The 22845-nt window shown below is 44.5% G+C and overlaps 1 protein-coding gene across 1 annotated transcript in view; it reads right to left on the reverse strand.

Moving 5' to 3' along the window:
- Nucleotides 1-4212: 4212 nt before the first annotated feature.
- GDPD5 (glycerophosphodiester phosphodiesterase domain containing 5) overlaps nucleotides 4213-22845 on the reverse strand; it is a 108216-nt gene continuing 89583 nt past the window's right edge. Inside the window, exons 12-16 of the mRNA XM_069969567.1 lie at nucleotides 18334-18491; nucleotides 17994-18141; nucleotides 16929-17011; nucleotides 7901-8013; nucleotides 4213-7137 (exon numbers count right to left, since the gene is read on the reverse strand). Coding sequence (XP_069825668.1) covers nucleotides 6998-7137; nucleotides 7901-8013; nucleotides 16929-17011; nucleotides 17994-18141; nucleotides 18334-18491 — 642 coding nt within the window. The 3' untranslated portion in view covers nucleotides 4213-6997. The remainder of the gene's footprint in view (nucleotides 7138-7900; nucleotides 8014-16928; nucleotides 17012-17993; nucleotides 18142-18333; nucleotides 18492-22845) is intronic.

Raw genomic sequence — 22845 nt, forward strand, 5'->3', positions numbered from 1 at the left:
TTATTTGCCAGTTCTACTGTTGAAACAACCAATCAACACAAAGGGGCGTGGTTTCAGTTCCCCGCACTGCAGTTTATACTAGAACTGGGTCCCTTACAGGAAATGACGTCACTAACTTCCATGTTTAACCGCCGCCATTGTTGTTACTGGCAGGATACATAGAAGAGAGAATTTTGATGAGTAAAGGAAGTTGCTGCTGACAGTTACACTGTTCACATTAAAAAGAGTTGGCAAAAGAATATAGGGGGGAGATTTATCAAACATGGTGTAAAGTGAAACTGGCCCAGTTGCCCCTAGCAACCAATCAGATTCCACCTTTCATTTTCCAAAGAGTCTGTGAGGAATGAAAGGTGGAATCTGATTGGTTGCTAGGGGCAACTGAGCCAGTTTCATTTTACACCATGTTTGATAAATCTCTCCATAGTTTCTCATTCACTTCCACTTTTAATTCTTATCTGCCTACATTTTTAATCTATAAAGGATTAAGCACGCCCATACCCGATTTACACACCCTAAAAGACCCTACACAGGCCAATACCGCATATACAGATGGGAGTATTCTAACAAGTTGCCATTATAAATACTAGAATTAGTATTATAGGGATAAAATAGTAAAGTCCTCCTCCTATACATTGGGGTCCCTTCACTATGGACCCAACATCACTCTACATTGTCCAATTGAAGACTGCGGTGATGGTTCGCCCATAGTGACATGGTGGGATGACGGTCATACATGCGCTGCCTCTTCGTTTACTGTCTATGGGACTCTCAAAGATATCCGAGTACAGTGGACTGGAACCATCTCTATGCAAGGAAGACCTGGGGAGGAAGCACTAGTTGGGTTAAAGGGGTTATCCAGCACTACAAAAACATGGCCACTTTTTCCCCTCTCTTGTCTCCAGATTGGGTGGTGTTTGAAACTCAGTTCCATTTACTTCAATGGAACAGAGTTTCAAAACCCCACCCAAACTGGAGACAACAGTAGGGGGAAAGTGGCCATGTTTTGTAGCGCTGGATAACCCCTTTAACATATAAAGGACCAATGGCCCCATCTATGGGGGTGACCTACTAAAGGGCTTGGAAGATATTGTAAGGGAATATTCAGAGGATGGAGGGGGGGTACTATAGAAGGGATTCAGAAAACAAAGATGGTGTAGGTGTGTGACATCTGGCATCAGGGAGAGCTGGAAGGCTCCTGTAGATTACATATATGGGGAATGTGATTTACTGGGGAGGCATCTCTGCATAGGGGATATAGCTACACAGGGGACACCACATGCACAGAGAGGCCTAACTACTATATGGAGGCACAGAGGTGATCTAACTAGGGGCATGGATGGAGAGGGAGCAGTAATAACCAGGGCCCAGAAGCTTTAGAGGGTCCATAAAGTCTCACTTCTCCATATGAGGAGACCAGTACTATAAATGAAGGACTACAGGTGAGGGTCCCTGGGACAGAGATTGCATGGGGCTTCAATTTGTACTTTGCGTCTCTGTACTTTTTTTTTTTATTATTATATACAGGAGGTACCCAGGTTATACCAGCTGTGCATATTTAATTATATACAGGAGGTACCCAGGTTATACCAGCTGTACATATATAACTATATACAGGATATACCAGCTGTACATATATAATTATATACAGGATATACCCAGGTTATACCAGCTGTACATATATAATTGTATACAGGGGATACCCAGGTTATACCAGCTGTACATACAGAGCCGGATTAAAGGGAGGGCACAAGGGGCACATGTCGAGTGGCCTCCACCACTAGGGGGCCTCCACCAGCCCAAACCCAGAAGTGGTGTCTGGGAGCCAGTTCCACGTGCAAAAAGCATGTGGAAACCCTACCTGGACACAGCACTGGCCACACTGCATGCTGTCCATGGAGGGAGGGAGGTGTAGGGTTAATCCTGTGTAAGCATCTCCCTCCCGGCAGGCTCAGACTCCCCCTGGTGGGTCTTTGAATGGATTCTTCCTGTCAAGCTTCCGGGTGCCTGTCTCCTGCCGAGGTCCTCACTCCCCCTTGCCCCTCCCCCTCACTGAGGGAAGACAGCGTGGGACCTCAGCAAGGAAACCTGATCTCTCCAGCAGGGATGTGACATCATGGAGCATGCTGGAGCATCTGTCACAGTGGCTGACAGGCTGAAGGAACAGAGAAGAGCCAGAAGAGAGAAGACCTGTCATCTGCCCAGATCAGGTGAGTATGAGGTTTTGTTTTGTATTGGCACATCAGAGCAGGGGTATATACTATAGAGGCATATATGAGAGCAGGGATATATACTATAGGGGCATATATCAGAGCAGGGGTATATACTATAGGGGTATATATCAGAGCAGGGGGCATATACTATGGGGGCATATATCAGAGCCGAGGGCATATACTATGGGGGCACATATCAGAGCAGGGGTATATACTATAGGGGTATATATCAGAGCAGGGGGCATATACTATGGGGGCATATATCAAAGCCGAGGGCATATACTATGGGGGCACATATCAGAGCAGGGGTACATACTATAGGGGCATATATATATATATATATATATATCTCCTGTATGCAGCATATGACATGTAGCCTGTGTGCAGCCTATGATATATAGCCTGTGTGCAGTGTATGGTATATAGCCTGTGTGCAGCCTATAATATATAGCCTGTGTGCAGTGTATGGTATATAGCCTGTGTGCAGTGTATGCTATACAGCCTGTGTACAGTGTATGATATATAGCCTGTGTGCAGTGTATGATATACAGCCTGTGTGCAGTGTATGATATACAGCCTGTGTGCAGTGTATGGTATATAGCCTGTGTGCAGCCTATGATATACAGCCTGTGCGCGGCATATGACATACAGCCTGTTTCCAGTGTATGATATACTGCCTGTGTACAGTGTATGATGTATATATAGCCTATGTGCAGCTATATATGCCATGATCCTTAGGGTATATTCACATGTAGGATATCCGCTATAGATTATACACAGCCTTTAAGTACTTTCTGGGTGCTCCTTACTGCTTCAGGTAGTTTATATGGTTGGGAACTGAAGATGGGACCTAGACTTGAAAGTCCAGGTTCTGCCTGCGAATCACAACTGCACATGCTAGCTGTGGTGGCTAACACAGTGGGCAGGAGAGCACAGAAAGTGCTAAAGTGCTGTGTTCTCGCATTGAAGTGGGAACACAGTGCGATGCTCACCCCTCCCCCATCCTGTCTCTAGGGCCTGGCATCCTCCTCTGGACTGCAGCCTCTAGGGACCATCATATGCAGAACAGAGGAGGATGCTGAGCCATACAGCCAGGAGTGAGGAGGGGTAGGTGCTAAGTCCCCTACAGTAATCAGCCACCTGTATAGATCACTGCATGGTTTATTTGTGGGGGAAGAAAATGGGGGGGGGGGGGGGGGGGGGCAACAAAATTGTTGCCCAGGGCCTCCACCAACCTTAATCTGGCCCTGTGTACATATATAATTATATACAGGATATACCCAGGTTATACCAGCTGTACATATATAATTATATACAAGAGATCCCCAGGTTATACCAGCTGTACATATATCATTATATACGGGAGATCCCCAGGTTATACCAGCTGTACATATATCATTATATACGGGAGATCCCCAGGTTATACCAGCTGTACATATATAATTATATACAGGAGATACCCGGGTTATACCAGCTGTACATATATCATTATATACGGGAGATCCCCAGGTTATACCAGCTGTACATATATCATTATATACGGGAGATCCCCAGGTTATACCAGCTGTACATATATCATTATATACGGGAGATCCCCAGGTTATACCAGCTGTACATATATCATTATATACGGGAGATCCCCAGGTTATACCAGCTGTACATATATCATTATACACGGGAGATGCCCAGGTTATACCAGCTGTACATATATCATTATACACAGGAGATGCCCAGGTTATACCAGCTGTACATATATAATTATATACGGGAGATGCCCAGGTTATACCAGCTGTACATATATCATTATATACGGGAGATACCCAGGTTATACCAGCTGTACATATATAATTATATACGGGAGATCCCCAGGTTATACCAGCTGTATATATATCATGATATACAGGAGATGCCCAGGTTATACCAGCTGTACATATATCATGATATACAGGAGATGCCCAGGTTATACCATATATTGGGAGGAACAATAAAGAAGACAAATTAATGATAGGAAACCATATGAAATTCATTTATTCTTAAACAAAATACAATAGCGCACCCAGGTCCTCACAGCCTGATCATAGAAGACGCCGGAATAAATACTGTTTTCCAGGGACGGTTGTAGGAAGGTGCGGTGGTCACCTGGGGTGTTGGCCCAGCATATGAGGGCGGCTTCTTCATGGGAATCTAGTTTTACACATCTTATCAGCAGGGATGTAATATACAGTAAACCAGTCTCATGTACAAGTATTGGTTTATTCCATTACCACCAACAGCCATAGTGCCACCTAGTGGTAGGTGTCTGATACAGCACTGCTGTAAAGTAATCTACTCTCTTCAGTGCTTTCCCATTGGGCAGAGATCTCTACAGCGGTTTCAAAACGACATCTCCCAGCATGCCTGGAGAACCGTTAGGTGTCCAGGCATGCTGGGAGATGTAGTTTTGCTATAGCTGGACCCACAGATTGGAGACCACTCATAGATGAAGACATTATATAAGATGCAATACCAACTTGATCTGTTTATATATATATATATATATATATATATATATATATATATATATATATATATATATATAGATTCTCGCATGTGTCATGCACCAGGCATAACACAGTGTATACATTGACCCTGGACTGTCCCTTTAACATAGTCATGTGACATAGATGAGCAAGATGGCCAAACTGACATAAGAAAGGGGCTCCCACTTCCTGGGGTTGCATTGTCTGTTACACACCTCACTGAGTAATAAAGCTTTGACTAATCAATCTATAACATTTCCTATATCACAGGAGCATTCATTCCATTTTTTTTACCAATAAACTTTATTTGTACAGTCCTGGTGAACACCAGTGTTGCCCTTTATGGAGAGACCAAGCAATCAATGATCTCCATATAGAAGTCCAATCCATGGCTCCGTATCTTGGTTTCCAATATGTTTTCGGGTGGGGGTCACATGATGTCATCAACAAAACAGACTACTGGGTTTCTGGCTGCTTATATAGACTAAGGGTATAAAGGTGTAAGATGACATATAGACAATGCTATAGTCTACTGGGGAAAGTAAGAAAAAAAGAGTCGGCTCTATGCTGCCACCTAGTGGGGGATAGCAGGCATGCGGGACCCACCACTCCATTATAATGGGACACTAGGCTTTCCAGTCTTAAGATGATGGAGGACCCAGGTAGTGAGTTCCCTGTGATCAGCTAGTTATCCCCTCTCCTGTGGATAGGAAAACATGTCAGATGGGAATACCCCTTTAAGAACCTTAAGCTCTTATGATACTTTTTGGCAGGTGTTGCACCACCACAACTCCCAGCATCTCCAGTAGAGAGAGAGGTTGGAGATCACTGCAGTACAGATTAGGGGACATATTGAATGGGGGTCCCAATACATATGGATTTAGGTCATGCATATTCCTGGTTTACTCCATAGATGTCTAATAATAAGAAACCATGGCACAGTATGCAGGCTATAGCCAACTTAAAGGGAATATCCAGGCTTTAAAAAAAGAGAACACAGCACCCTTCCTGTCCTCATATGGACAGCATTTTGCAGCCCAGTTCCATTGAAGTGAATGGATCTGAACTGTAATACCACACACAACCTGAGGACATGGGTGGCGCTGTTTTTTTTTTTTTTTAAGAAAGTAGCTGTATTTTTCCCCCTGGTGTACAGGATGTGACTCACCATGTTGCTACCTGTACTATCAAACTGCTTTAAAGCTCTGTTTATAAGGAAGGTCTCTACACCCATTAACACCGTTGCCTATAACTTAAAGGAATGTTTCACAAATTTGCATAGAAAATCTAACTTGGTACATACTACCCCTCCCCCCCAGTCCTGCATCCATCATGAGCGATTACATGACAAATACTCGAGATGCTTCCAAAGCTGCGTAAAGAATTCCGCCGGCCTCTGGTTAGCACACTGGAGCAGAATTTTGAATGCAGCTCTGAAGGTGACTGAAATATAAATCATATAAAACTCGAGATGAATAGAGGTAAAACAAAGTTACGTTAAAATTCGGTGAATAGTTATAAGAAGGAAACCTACAGTCTAAGTCTGGTTACGTATTCACAGCGGAGGCCATCATGTCGGAGAAGGAGGCAACACGTCTGTTCCTCTCCTTCCCAGAGACGCCTCCATAGTACACAGAACATGACAATGTTATTCTAGCACCTTTTCCTCTGGTGTTTGTCTCTTTAAGTTGAATGATATCTACAATCTATTCGTACTGCCTGAGTGGGCGTGGCCAATGACAAGTCTGTGCAGCCAGGAGAGGCAGTGTACTGTATAGCAGATCCTGTAAACCCTTTAGTGTATATACTGTAGCTAAATGTGCTGTCAAGTGGCCGCCTCCGGTCGGAGAAGTTAAGGTGCTTTTCCCTGTATACACGACTTCACAATATTACGGTAAGGACGGGACGGACTCCATCAGGCTGTGTTCAACATTCTCTCGGCTTAAATTGGAAAATAAAAAATAACCAAAAAAAACATCAAAATTTCCACAAGAGCTCGCTTGTGTCCTAGTCACAAAAATACACAAAGGGCAAAAAAAAAAAAAAAAAGGGAATCAAGTTATTTTCTACATATTTACAACCTCACAGTCCGGAGTTTACAACAAAACTAAGAAAAAGAACAAAAATCTGCAAAAATAAACAATATCCTGGCATAAAGTAGTCCCGTAAAAGGTCCCTGTGTGGGAGAGAGGTGGACGCCGAGGAGGAGGAGGAAGGGGAGGAGTCTCGTGTGGAGATCACTGTAAAAATGGAGGAGGGCTCGCTCTGTCAGGTCTCCTGGAATCTCTGGCTGCTGCTGCTGGTTTTGGAGTCTGTGTTTGGAGTGACAGCGTCATTGGAGAATCCCTCGTAGCGGTTTTCAGAGCACAGCGATAGCTCGTCGGGGGTGTCCATGCTGTTATTAATCTCTGAGGGAGAAGAAGATGAAGATAGTAACATGTCCTCTCAACGTCCCTTCTCCAGGTGTTATGGTCGAAGTAAAACCTGCTGCCTGTAAGTCCTGCTCCCCCACCACTCATAGAGAAAGCCTGTGAGTCCTGTATCCACCACCACTCAGAGAAAGCCTGTGAGTCCTGTATCCCCCACCACTCATAGAGAAAGTCTGAGTCCTGCTCCCCCCACCACTCAGAGAAATCCTGTGAGTCCTGCTCCCTCACCACTCATAGAGAAAGCCTGTGAGTCCTGCTCCCCCACCACTCATAGAGAAAGCCTGTGAGTCCTGCTCCCCCACCACTCATAGAGAAGCCTGTGACTACTGTATCCCCCACCACTCATAGAGAAAGCCTGTGACTCCTACTCCCCCCACCACTCATAGAGAAAGCCTGTGACTAGAGATGAGCGAACCTGGAGCATGCTCTAGTCCATCCGAACCAGAACTTTCGGCATGTGATTAGCGGTGGCTGCTGAACTTGGATAAAGCCCTAAGGCTATGTAGAAATCATGGATATAGTCATTGGTTGTATCCATGTTTTCCAGACAACCTTAGAGCTTTATCCAAGTTCAGCAGCCCCAGCTAATCAAATGCCGAACGTTCGAGTTGACTCGAACACGAACCCGGTTCGCTCATCTCTACCGGTGACTCCTGAGAAGTCATACAATTGTATCCAGTGTAGACAATACTCCGTGAGCTAAACAAAAACGTACTAAAACCATAAAAACACCACAAATCACCTGAAAAGATGAGTTTTTCTTTCATGATCCTGACGTCCCGGCTGGTCCTCCGCACGGCGGCGCTCAGCATGATCTGTTCCGGGTTATAGGTCCTGATGCTGCCCAGTCGCCACCTGAAACAGAGGATACATGGTCAGTAAACGGACCGCACTGTCTATAAAGGGGAGAGGACTGCATGACAAGCTGCAAAGCCGTCCTAGGTCAAAGGGAAGTGAACAAACATGAGGATGCACAGGTCAGAGCGACACGTGACCTTCAGCAAAGGGTTAAAACTGGTGCACAGGACACAGGGGCGTCAGGGAAGAGCACACAACTGGAGCGTCTGCATATAGGATAGAAGAACATTACCACCGAACATGCCGGAGTTACCAGATTACACCGGGAGAGGAACAGGACGTGGTGAGGGAACAGAGGTGAGGATATCCCGACGTGGTATCGGTAAGTGCCATGGATAATGCTATGTGATATGTCCATGAGATGGCAGCTGAGGTGGCAACCACCTCCAGGAGAGAATGGGGACAGGAGCCATCACATCAGTCACGCCTGGCACGGATATGGTCACAAGAACGCTGCACAGGGGGCGTCATGGTGGCATCATGTCCATTGTAAGACTAGTATCTATGCAGAGAGTACAATACATCCCATAAGTCACCAGTGCTATGGTACATGACTGGTTACAGCACATACCCGGCTGTCACTATCTACGGGACCCCCACACATAGCCAACGTCCTATAGAGAATGAATGGGCACTGCTGCTCCACTGACTCTGCCCTCGTGACTGGAGAACCTAGTGGTCAGACCCCCCATCAGCTAGATACCCTGTATATAGGATATAGATATATATATATATATATATATATATATATATATATATATATATATATATATATATATATATATATGTGTGTGTGTGTAAATACTTCATCTGTCATGAGGTCAGTGGTGGCGCCCCCTGCTGTTCCTTGTTCTGCTGGTTTCTAGGTAGACCAACAAGTCCCGGCTCTGGCCTTCTCACCAGGAGTGTTGATATCATATACTGTATACAGAGAGAATGGATATATGTGGCACTATTTGCTCTCTCTTTAAGGCTAGGTTCACACTGCGTTTTCAGCATCCGTTTAACGGATCCGTTTTTTTTTTAACGTCCAGAAAAATAGGGTCAGCAACGTTTTTTTGTCCGTTTTGGTCCGTCAAAAAAAACGGATCCGTTTTTTTTTTAGAATGGAAGTCAATGGAAAAACGGATGCACACAAATGAATCCGTTTTTTGCAATCCGTTTTTCATGCGTTTTTTGCAAAAAACGGATGCGTTAAACGGATGCTGAAAACGCAGTGTGAACCTAGCCTTACCCACACGGCATATAGAAAAGCATACAGGAAATATATGAGGCTCAAATAGTAAGGATACAAAAGGGGAGGGCAATAGGGAAGGTAATCCAGGGAGTATAGATCCCACAGCTCTATGTATTAACTGTGTGAGGGACTACTTTCTATACAGGTCAGTGGGGGGAGACAGGAGAGGTGAGCTGGTAACTAAGGCGTTACTAAGGGTGGGACTGCAGTGCACTCTACTGCTTCCTGGTCACATGATCACACCGGGAACCGCCCACAGAAGGGGCAGAGAGGTAAAGAAATAGAATAAAAGGCTGAATTTCTAAATTGAATGCCGCACGCTCGGGTTCGGACAGTCTCTTGTCACAAGACATCAGCACAGCACAAAATTGGCAAATTTTTCACTTCTACCCAAGACTAGAGCGCTCTATAGTATTAGTGGATTCTCTACACCCCACAGCAGTGTAAGCCTCTGACACAACTCCCATTCCTTCTTCACTTAGGGGACACACAGCAGCCATTACTATAGAAAAGGGGAACCTTCCGCCCTCCAGCTGTTGCAAAACTACAATTCCCATCATGCCTGGACAGCCAGAGCTTTAGCTTTGCAACGGCTGGAGGGCGGAAGGTTCCCCATCCCAGCATTACTAGAAGGTACAGTGGCATGACAGAGTCACCGAGGCTTCATAGACATGAACAGACCCCGCTCTCCCCTCTCCTTGTATTGATTTATTACTACGTTGTGTCTTCGGAAAGTTATAGATCAATCACTAGAAATCATATTCCAAACGCCGGTCACACACATCCAGTCTGTCTAGGCCGATCTGATGAGGGCTCCATATAGAAAGTTTTTTTCAAAATCACCTGGTGTCAGAAAGTTATACAGATTTGTAATTTATTTCCATTAAAGAATCTCCAGTCTTCCAGTACTTATCAGCTGCTGTATGCCCTACAGAAAGAGGTAGATTCTCTCCAGTCTGACACAGTGCCCTCTGCTGCCACCTCTGTCCATGTCAGGAACTGTCCAGAGCAGGAGAGGTTTTCTATGGGGATTTTCCACTGCTCTGGACAGTTCCTGACATGGACAGAGGTGGCAGTAGAGAGCACTGTGTCAGACTGAGAAGAATACACCACTTCCTGTAGGACATACAGCAGCTGATAAGTAGTGGAAGACTCGAGATTTTTAAATAGAAGTAAATTACAAATCTCTGGCACTTTCTGTCACCAGTTGATTTAAAAGATTTTTTTGTGTGTGAACCCCTTTAAATCAATGTAATACATATAGAGGAGATTTATCAAACATGGTGTAAAGTGAAACAGGCCCAGTTGCCCCCGGCAACCAATCAGATTCCACCTTTCATTTTCCAAAGAGTCTGTGAGGAATGAAAGGTGGAATCTGATTGGTTGCTAGGGGCAACTGGGCCTGTTTCACTTTACACCATTTTGGTAAATCTCCCCCATGGCCTCTAGTTGTCTCCCTTCACTGTGCAAGTCTACAGCTGCTGCACATCCACATTAAAGGAGAAGTCCAGCAAAAATTTTTATTAAAGTATTGTATTGCCCCTTAAAAGTTATACAAATTACCAATATACACTTATTACAGGAAATGCATATAAAGTGCTTTTTTCCCCTGCACTTACTACTGCATCAAGGCTTCACTTCCTGGATAACATGGTGATGTCACTTCCTGGATAACATGGTGATGTCACTTCCTGGATAACATGGTGATGTCACGACCCGACTCCTAGAGCTGTGCGGGCTGTGGCTGCTGGAGAGGATGATGGCAGAGGGACACAGGACACTGGGGGGACACTGAGCATCCCCCTGCAATCATCCTCTCCAGCAGCCACAGCCATCACAGCTCTGGGAGTCGGGTCGTGACATCACCATGTTATCCAGGAAGTGACATCACCATGTTATCCAGGAAGTGAAGCCTTGATGCAGTAGTAAGTGCAGGGAAAAAAGCACTTTATGTGCATTTCCCGTTATAAGTGTATATTGGGGATTTGTATAACTTTTGAGGGGCAATACAATACTTTAATAAAAATTTTTGCCGGACTTCTCCTTTAAGTAGCAAAGAATCCTGGGGGCACTGGCACTGTATGCATATACATTATAATAAAGGAGGATGAGGAGTCTATTAACGCATTGTCCATATATACATTATAATAAAGGAGGAGGAATCTAATAACGCATTATATTATATATATATATATATATATATATATATATATATATATATATATATATATACACACACACCAAAATAAAGGAGGAGTCTAATAACACATTGTAATGTAGAAGAATCAAGTCAGAGGTGGACACCAAATGGGTGCCATGAGATGAACAGATAACGTATGCAGAATAAGGCTATGTTCACACACTGCTGAAATTAAGTAGATGGCTGCCATTTATCGGCAAATAATTACTGTTATTTTAAAACAACGGCCGTTATTTGCCATTAAAGGGAACCTGTCACCTGGGATTCCGGCGCAGAGCCTGCCCGACCCCTGGTGCAGCCCCGGATACCTCCCCTTTGCTGCAAGTCCCACTTCTAGACCCGGTCCAAGGACGGAGATCTCGCCGCCAGCAGCCGTGCGCGCACGCTCCAGCGCCGATATCTTCATCCGGGGACCGGGTCTAGGAGCGGGACTTGCAGCAAAGGGGAGGTATCCGGGGCTGCACGAGGGGTCGGGCAGGCTCTGCGCTGGAATCCCAGGTGACAGGTCCTCTTTAAATAACATCCATCCACTAAATTCCAGCAGTGTGTGAACAGAGCCTTTCTGTGGTTTCAATCCACTCCTGGTTTTGGTTGCAAAATACTGTGTGTGAACCTAGCCTCAAGAAACATAACCACCCCTCAGGACAGGCTGCCTTAGAGATAGTGATGTCATAGATGATGCATTTCTGAGATGTGAAAACAGAGAAAAAGGAGGAATAAAAGAAAGAACACAATTGTAAGGTTTCCGGGTGAAATGTGAAATTTTGGTGAAAACCATTGTACGCGATTTTTTTTTTTTTACGTACATTAGTATGTTCTAGAACCATCTTGAATTTCTAAATACAGTGGAAAGTTCGAAAAAAAGGGAGGATAAAACTTGTCCTTAAAAACGTTAGAATTGTTAAAAACGTAAATTTTTCTTCTGTTCCCTAAAAGCTTCCTGCAGGGCTTGCGTCATGTGTGGCTAATGTATGGCTGGCCGACCATACATATACCATGTCGCAAAGACCAACCGCCATTCACCTGAAATTTTTAAAAAAACTTAGGAAACCTGGTCAGCGCTTCTGCCGACAAGATTGTTCCTCTTGCTCGTGGGTATGGGTCATTTCGGGAAGCAGCCATTTTGGGGAGTTGATCAATGATCCCAAGTCTGTAACAAGGTTTAGGATTTAGGGCCAATACCCGATCAGAAAAACGTTCCTCTAATGTGCAGGAGAGGTTTTCTATGGAGATTTGCTGCTGCTCTGGACAGTTCCTGACATGGACAGAGGTGGCAGCAGAGAGCACTGTGTCAGACTGGAAAGAATACACCACTTCCTGCAGGACATACAGCAGCTAAGTACTGGAAGACTGGAGATTAATAGAAGGAACTTACAAATCTATATTACTTTTTGACACCAGTTAATTTGAAAGCATTTATTGTTTTTGCTGGCAAGTAGTAATTTATCCAGCACCAAGAATCCAACCACGCTAATGTAGATCTTACATGGGGGCACTACTGAGAGTCTGACTACTATATGGGGCACTATTCGAGGAGGGCCCAACTACTACCGTATATGGGGAACTATTAAAGGTGACGACTACTGTATGGGGCACTATAAAGGGGGCCATCTACTATATGCTCTACGGAGGGGAGCTGACTACTATATGGGGCTCTGGGAAGGGGGGCTGACTACTATATGGGGCTCTACGGAGGGGGGCTGACTACTAATATGGGGCTCTACGGAGGGAGGCTGACTACTAATATGGGGCTCTACGGAGGGAGGCTGACTACTATATGGGGCTCTACGGAGGGAGGCTGACTACTATATGGGGCTCTACGGAGGGAGGCTGACTACTATATGGGGCTCTACGGAGGGGAGCTGACTACTATATGGGGCACTATTCGAGGAGGGCCCAACTACTACCGTATATGGGGAACTATTAAAGGTGACGACTACTGTATGGGGCACTATAAACGGTGACCGACTACTATATGGGGCACTATAAAGGGGGCCATCTACTATATGCTCTACGGAGGGGAGCTGACTACTATATGCGGCTCTACGGAGGGAGGCTGACTACTATATGGGGCTCTACGGAGGGAGGCTGACTACTATATGGGGCTCTACGGAGGGAGGCTGACTACTATATGGGGCTCTACGGAGGGAGGCTGACTACTATATGGGGCTCTACGGAGGGAGGCTGACTACTATATGGGGCTCTACGGAGAGAGGCTGACTACTATATGGGGCTCTACGGAGGGAGGCTGACTACTATATGGGGCTCTACGGAGGGGAGCTGACTACTATATGGGGCTCTACGGAGGGGGGCTGACTACTATATGGGGCTCTACGGAGGGGGGCTGACTACTATATGGGGCTCTACAGAAGGGGGGCTGACTACTATATGGGGCACTATTATGGGATTACCTACTTGGGGAAATGATTCATGACAGGAATAACAGATCATTCCCAAAATGGCTGTCTCTGTATCCGTCTGGCATCTTCTATAGCGCTCAAGCTTTACTGAAGCACCATTGTGTAAAACAAAACTTATTTGCATATATATATATATATAATTTTAGGGGGAGGTTGTTAGCCGTACATCATGATCAGAGCGGCAGACACAGGCAGATAACCAAAAAGGACATGAAACATATGAGACTGGTCTCTTAGATCATGGCTGTTTGTAAAGTTATAAAATCTTGCTTACCTTCCCAGCTCCATAGTCATAGAGGCCAGGCTGAGCTGCAGCATGCACATTTTCCCTCTCCCCCACCCTTAATGATTGAACGAAGGGGCTCATTACTACAAGCCAAACCATACATAAATCATGGAAAACGGAGGGCTGGAAAGAGGGGGAAGGCATGCATACTGAAGCTCAGCCCAACCTCTATGACTCTGGAGTTTAGAAGGAAAACATGTTATAATTTTGTCTCTCTGTTGGCTATCTGCAGCTATGAGCGTCATACACAGCTGATGCAAAAAGGAACAAAAAAATAGGAAAAGGAAGCTAGATTTGTGGGGCTCCGGCCATGATGGATAAGATTGGGACAGACAGAGAGGTGGACTGAGGAGCAGGACGGCAGAATTACCTGATTATGTGATAGCTGTGAGATGCCGGGATGCAGCAGAGAGAGGAACATGCAAAGAAGTCAGAGTGTTATGAAAGTAAAAATCACGGCAAGAAAGCAAAACGTTAGTCATACAGTGGGGGCCGGGCGGCCATTGTCAGACGTACAGACACCTTCTATTCTGCTCTAGACACAGGCACATTGTGAGTATGGAGGGGGGCGGCCATAATACTAGCATTGAGCCATATACAGTAGGCCGGAACGTGGCCGCACTTGTGTGGTGTTAACCCTTAAAGACCAGGGAGGCAAAACATTAAGCCACGGGGATACTCATATATAGCAAATGTCCCGATGAGCTGCAATATCAAAGGAATATCATACACAACCCCTGGAAACCCCTTCTAAATAGCGCTTATGCAGAGTCCTCTAGTCACATCCAGAGCTGCGCTCTGTAGCCGCACGTCCCCCTAACAGGAGCTCTTATACTGGAGACTGCACAATACCCGATTTGTCATGAGGGGAGTGCAGACACTGAACAAGCAGGGAATACGGGGACAGGTAAAAGAAAGGAAGCAGCTCTGGATGTGACTGGAGCATAAGACGTCATATGACAGGGATGGTATAAGATAAAAGTTAAAGAATCAGTCTAGAGGGGAATAAGGAGGTGAGCATATCCCTGTGATAGCTGATAGTCACTCAGCTTTTCTCTGCATGTATATATATGAAAAAGAGTTATTTTCTTTCCAGTAACAGCACCCCCTCTGGCCGCGTTTGGTATTACAGCCCACTAGAATATAGATAAACTACAATACCAGACACGTCCGTGGTCAGGAATGGCGCTGTTTTTGGAATATTGTTTAGCACTGGATATAGAAGGGTGAGTATCAATGATAAACCTAAAACTATAGCCGATGTGTATAGCTGGTATAAGACCTACGGGGTCTCCTAGGCTGTGAACAGCAAGTAACACTTAAAGGTGGCGTAAGCACCCTGGGAAACATAGGACCTGGGTTCAGATCCACTATGGCGACCAGAGAAGTGAACCCACTGATCCCTTCCAGACCAATCCTATAGTGACCCAGGAGATCAAGTCTACACTTAGCGGATGGGTACTCTGCTGACAGTGTCACGATGGGCCAAGTGACTTACGGAAAGACCTTAAAGGGGGAGATGTATCAAAGGAGTGTAAAGAAGAAGAATTGGCTTAGTCGCCCCATGCAACCAGATTCCACTTATTAGTCTTCACAGATTCCTTGGAAAATGAAAGGTGGAGTCTGGTTGGTTGCTAGGGGCATCTGAGCCAGTTCTACTTTACACCCCTTTAATAAATCTTCCCCATTTCTATTCACATGCCAGCTGCAGTACAGACACATGACCACCAGGGGTCAGCAGTACTGCGCAGCCTGAGAGCTAACAGAGAAGGAGGAGAGTCCACCTGTGAATTCAGAGGTGTAGATGAAAAACTATACTGCCACGGTGGTGACAAGTGGTACTGCAAGAGAAGACGTTACTGAATCCCATTTACACCTGAAGACAGTCTCCTGGTTATTACAGCACATAACATGTATAAAGTGATGATACAGGACGGAGAGATCAGAATTACTGGTTTTCCCCTGAAATTGTAAAAGATTAAAGATCAACAAAACTGAAAGAAAGGTCACTGACTAAATGATGTGTCCAATCCAGGAGACACCAACCCCCTAGAGAGGATAGATGGGAGGTCATCCCGCAGCGGATAAGATGGAAATGTAAAAAACGTCCATTAAAGAAATAAATACATGGCTGCTTTCTTCCAGTATTAGTGCCACTCTACAGGTTGTGTCTGGTATTACAGCTTCTATTAAGGTTAATGGGAATGCGCTGCAATACCACACACAACCTGTGGAGAGGGGTGGCACTGTTTCTGACTGATATCAGGTATGTGTAACAATGACATACCTCTGGGGTGAGGGACTTATTGGGGGGTATATGGAGATTAGCACTAGACGTTATGGCCGCTTAAAAGGGAATCCATCAATACAGCAACCGCCATTGCACTTGGTTAGTGATACGTGCCAGGAGCTGGAATGCCACTGTGGGCATACTCAACCAATAAGATGAGCCAAAGGGATCATGTGACTCTAACCTACAATCCTGAGTCAGGTGACTTCTATGCGTGCCAGTATACACCCCCAACGTAACAACGGCACCTGTGACCCTCAGACCTTAGCTGTGGGACCACCACCACCACCACATGGTGCGGGTCACATCCACCATCACAGTGATCAGATCAATAACCGGGAATAACACGGCGCCAGCTTTACGCTGCGTGGCCCCTTTAAGGCTTTGGCTCATTCATCTCACTGTGTTATGTTAACTCTTAAAGTGTAGAAGGTAATCTGGTGTGTGTAGAGAACAGGAAGAGCAGGGGGGTCACTTACTTCTGCAGGATAAACACTCCTATAATTACAGTGAATGATATGATATCCGACGTGATCCATATGAGCGAGTATTCATCTGGAGGCTGAAACATACAGAGAAATAGGGGGGTTTAGCCGTGTGTGGACGTGGAGCCCCCGCCTCATGACGTCAGCTCTCTATAGTCATCCTCATTTTACCTCTGGTCAGTCGGCTGTATCCGCAGGCTACACCATGCTGTACACTGCTGCTCTGCTCCATTACACATAGTGAGGATCAGTGACTACTGGACTCTATGGCGGTCTGATCTCCACTACTTGTTACATTGGGGCTCAACACTTTTTATTATCCATACTCTACTTAAAGTACAGCTACTTTCCAGCAAAACAGCGCCACCCCCGTCGTCAGGTGGTATGTGATATTACAATTCAGCACCATTCACTTCATAGGAACTGAGCTGCCATACCACACCCTAACTGAGGACAGGGGTGGTGCTGTTTCTGGAAAAAAAAGCAGCCATATTTTTCAAAGGTTGGATAACCCCTTTAGAGTTTTAGAAGTTTGACATGTCAGAAGTCGAAACCTCCACGATCGCTAATGGTTTACTCCCAATTTTTCTCCTGACATAGGTTGGAGGATGCGGTAAGTGACCTGCAACACCATCTATATCCAGAAATTGTGGGGGTCTAAGAAACGAGACCCCCAATTTATAACATGTCTACAAAGTAAGGGAGGAGAGATGGAGGTATGCTGTAATATAAAATACATAGAAAAGACCACTACAGCGGGGAGGCCGCCATTACATGGACGATATGGGTGATAACCGGAACACCTGACTGTCACAGCTAAACCCGCAGATATTCAGCACATTCCGGATCATTGCGGCAAACGGCGAGAATATTTACACTCCAATAAGTTATACAACCCCAGGATGAGACAGATTTCCTTTCATTCCAGGTTCAGGAACCAATTGGCAATGTAGTAGTTTCTATATATTGGAAAAACCAACATGGCGCCCGTACGAGCAGACTTGTCTATATGGCTTATATAGAGTAGTGACTGGAAAATACCTGGAGTCATACACTTACCAGTAACCAGACGGGGAAAGGCACCTTACTGAGGATGGGAGAGGCGTCAGAGGTGACGGACTCAATGCCGGCGCACCACAGCACCGAGAACAACCAGGGCTGGTTCACCGTGTAGGTGTTGAGGGTCAAGTTGTGAGATCTGTACTCCCTGCAAAGAACAAGGAGAAAGCGAATGAAGCGTTCTCCAATAGCTGCAGAGATCTCCCTGTACTCACTAATGGATAACACAGAGAAGAGAGACGTCTATATCCCTATAATTAATACCAGACACCATCCTGACCGCTAATATCTCTGACATACTGGACTCTCCTTGTTATTTCCATCAAGTTGAGGGATATACCTGATGTCTTCTTGGTTAACCTCCGTATACCTCAGGTTGATGAAGGTGATGTCCCTGTCCTTCATGAACTTAGGGTCTCTTTTGATGTTAGAGGCTTGTTGAAAATCTGGAGCCAGCTGTTGTACGAAGGGTCTCTCATGGTCCGAGAGCCAAATAACCTATAGACAGGAATTCAATTACTATAATACTGCCCCTAAGTATAAGAACGTAACTACTATAATACTGCTCCTATATACAGGGATATAACTACTATAACACTGCTCCTATATACAAGAATATAACTACTGTAATACTGCCCCTATATACAGGAATATAACTATTATAATACTGCTCCTATATACAGGAATATAACTATTATAATACTGCTCCCTATATACAGGAATATAACTACTATAATACTGCACCCTATGTACAAGAATATAACTACTATCATACTGCTCCCTATATACAAGAATATAACTACTATAATACTGCTCCTATATACAAGAATATAACTACTATAATACTGCCCCCTATATACAGGAATATAACTACTATAATACTGCTCCCTATATCCAGGAATATAACTACTATATTACTGCTCCTATATACAGGAATATAACTACTATAATACTGCTCCTATATACAGGAATATAACTACTATAATACTGTTCCTATATACAGGAATATAACTACTATAAGCACAAGCAAATAGATGTGTTGGCACTATCAGTGACCCGTGATTTGTGTGGAGCTGTTTATGTTTTCAGATTAAGTGTCTTTGTGAGATGAGGAGCGTTGTAGTCTTTGTTGGCTGAGTAATCTCAGTGACATCCATGCATTACAGTGGTGCTCAGCGTAAATGAGAAAGCAGTTCATTTAATCAGCACAAGCCATTGAGGAAGTAAAGACCAGCGGCACTCACCGGGTTAATGCAGTTGTGATGATTTATTGGTAAGATGTCATCTTGCAGATAAGCTCAGGGCAGGGGGAGACAGGTCCAGAGGTGCTGTGCACCGTGGCGACGGCCGTTTCGCGGGTTAACTTTCCCGCTTCGTCTAGCCTCCGGGGGTTTGAATCGGTTGTCAGTTTAAAGCCTCTTCTTCTGACGTCACCGATGAGGGGGTGTGTGTGATACACGTATTCCAAAACATGACACCAAGTGAACAAGTGTTACAATAAAAACAATTACAACAAGATGTGGGGATCTGAGGAACAAATGGGATAGTTATTGCACTTATAAATCAGTGCTACTGACAATAATGAATGGTTTGCGTACTAATAGGGTTCGCAGAGCCGATACAATAACACATTGCGTAAGGCTCATTGAGGGAAGGTAGTGATATACATATGCTAGCCTGTGAGGCTGCTATCTCAGATTGAGCTGTCACGCTCCGTGGATTTACGGGTGAGAACAGAGTATTAGAGATCTACGGCTCCCTGGGGCTGCCGGATCGCTGTGTAGTCTATCACTCTGTGGGGGGCGTGTCTTCCGTGACGAGCGCTGTCTGGCTGAAAGAAACATGCATCACTACTATGTTTACAGGAAGGCTACGAGTTCATTTCTTTCATTTAGTCCAAGTCCTCCCAGGGCATCAGTGCGTGCAATCCATTTAGCTTCTTTCCTTAGAAGGAGTTTGTGTCTGTCCGTGCCCGGGATCCAGGAATTAACCCTTTCAATGCCGGCAAAGGATAAGGTATTGGGGTCGCTGTTGTGAGCAGTCCTGATGTGCTCTATCAAGCGATGACAGCCTTGTCCCGTTCTTATGGACCTTAGGTGCTCCTGAAACCTTTTGAAGAAGCTCCTGATGGTGGATCCTATGTAAAATCTTCTGCAGGGGCAGAAGATGACGTAAATAAGGTAATCACTTCTGCAGCATATTGGTTGGCGTATTTCTACGTCATACGCTCCTATTTTTGTGTGGTTACCTTGCTCCATGGAATCACAGTAATTGCAGCGCCCACATTTTTTGTTTCCTGGGGGATTTAATTGTTGCAACCAGTTGTTCTTTTTTTGGGGGGTATCTTTAAAATTGCTGGATACTAGCATATTTTTAAGGGTTCTGCTTCTTCTGAAGGAGATTAGTGGCTTTCTTGCTGCGATGTCTCCAATTGTGTTGTCATTCTCCAGGATGTGCCAGTTATCTTTTATTGCTTGCCGGATGGCATTTGCTGCTGGATTGTACCTAAAGGTAAAAATGAACCTTTGTTCTAAATCCTTTTTCTTCTTTTTTTTGAAGAGTTCGTGTCTTGGGATTTTTCTTACTCTGCTGAGAGCCTCATTTATTGTTTGTAGGGGGTAACCTCTCTGCAGAAGGTTTGACTTCAGTCCTGCTGCTTGGACTTCGAAATCCGCTTCTGTAGTATTAACCTTTTTGAGCCTGATAAATTGCCCATACGGTATAGCAGTTTTTACATGGGTCGGATGGAAGCTGTTATAATGCAGGTAACTGTTTGTTGCTGTAGGTTTTCTGTACCCTTTGGTGGTGACCCCTGTGTCTGTCTTCAGCACAGTGACATCTAGGAATTCAACAGACTGTTCACTGAAGTTACTTGTGAAGAGCATGTTGAATTCATTAGTGTTGTTGAGATAAGCAACAAATGCTTCGAACTCTTCTTTTGTGCCTTCCCATGCTATAAAAATGTCATCCACAAATCTGGTGTATTTCTTGATTTTCAAGATAAAAGGGTTGCTTGCATTATAGACGTATTTTTCTTCAAATGCAGCTAGATACAGATTAGCAAATGTACAAGCTACTGGTGTCCCCATCGCGGTACCTGACCTTTGTGTATACCATTGCTCATTGAAGCTGAAGCAGTTATTCATGAGAATGAGCTCTAGGGCCTCGGCTATAAAATTCACGTAGTCTTCATTTTTTTCTGCTGCTCTTGTAAACGAGCTAATGACTTCAATGCCCTTTTTCTGGGGAATTTTGGTGTACAGGCTTTCCACATCTATTGTTGCCAGATTCCATGTTTCCTGCCAAACGTCATCTTCAAGGATTTTGAGAAACTCTGTTGTGTCCTTACAGTAGGAGGGTATGGAGCTTAAGATTGGTCTTAGTAGCCAGTCTATATATTTAGATAAAGCTTCGGTTGGGCTACCGATCCCTGACACTATTGGTCTGCCGGGTGGTGCTACCAGAGACTTATGTGTCTTTGGCAGAAAGTACCACCTCGGTCTCTTGGGATTGTCACTCAGTAGTCTTTCAGCCGTTTTTTTGCTTATTATATTTTTCTCCATATTCCTCCTCAGGAAGGATTGCACTTTACCTTGTATTTTGGTTGTGGGGTCAGATGGTAGTTTTTCATAAATTTCTTTGTTGTGGAGTTGTCTTTCAGCCTCTTTTTTATAATATTCTTTTGTCATAATGACTACGTTGCCGCCCTTGTCCGCTTTTTTTATGACTATGTCACTGCGGGATTTTAGCCATTTTAGTGCTCTTTGTTCCTTTTGCGTTAGATTGTGGTCAGGGCGGGGGTGGACCAGTGCTTTCATATCCCTCTGTACTGCGTTGTAAAAAATGTCTAGGTTACTCCCTTTTTGAATTTGAGGGTTAAATGTGGATTTTCTACCTCCTTGGAAGTCCATGATCTGTGGGGTAGTATTGGTTGTGGGATTTTCATCACTCAGTTCTGCCAGCATGATTATGCTCTCTCTTTCTTCTTCAGTTAAGTCTGTTGCCGTGCTGAAACCTAGGGGTCCCACCTGGGTAGGTATTTCTCCTTCTTTTTTGGGTTTCTTGGATAGGTTTTTAATGTGTTTGTTTTGTTTGAAAAATTTGCTTAAATTTATTTTTCTGATGCCTTTATACAGGTCAATTTCGAAATCTGCTGTATCAAATTTGTCTGGTATGCAGTAGTTTAGTCCTTTTTCTAGGAGGTCCAAGCAGTCTTTATTCAAAGTGATGTCTGTTAAGTTAATCACGGAATGTTTGTTTGTGTTCGGTTCTGTTATTTGTCCTTCCAGGAAACGGTTTTCCTCTTTTCCCCTGTTCTGGTTGTTCTTTTTGGTTTTGCCCCTTCCTCTTCGAATTTTTCTCCCTCTAAAGGGGCTGGTGCGTTTTTTGGTGCGTGTTTGGTTAGTCCTGCGGTTTCTGTGGCGTCTTTTCTGGTGTTTTCTCTAGGTTTGTTGAGGTCCTCTGAGGAGCTTGAGTCAGTGTCCGTGGTCCAATAATCCTTATTTTTCTTCGGTTTCTGTGGGTTTCTTCCTTTGTAGTTTCTAGTGAATTTTTTCTTTTCTTGCCAGGTAAATATTTTCTCTTCTTCGTAGTCTTTCCTGTCCCGTATGAATTTGTCCTTCTTTCTTTCTTTGATTTCAGTTTGTAATGGAACTAATTTCCTTTCAAGCTTCTTACAGAACAGTTGGTTTTGTTGCTCAGTCTGTCTTGTTCTTAATTCAATTCTTGCCTTACACAATTCTGTTGTAACTTTTTCGTACTCTGCCTCGTTTCTTTTTAGTGTCAGTAGCATGAATTTAAATGAGCTCTCTTCTTGTACCTTTGCCCACTCTGCCAGAAAACATTTGTCTGC

The sequence above is a fragment of the Dendropsophus ebraccatus genome, chromosome 5 (genome assembly GCF_027789765.1).
Source record: "Dendropsophus ebraccatus isolate aDenEbr1 chromosome 5, aDenEbr1.pat, whole genome shotgun sequence".
Classification (NCBI taxonomy): domain Eukaryota; kingdom Metazoa; phylum Chordata; class Amphibia; order Anura; family Hylidae; genus Dendropsophus; species Dendropsophus ebraccatus.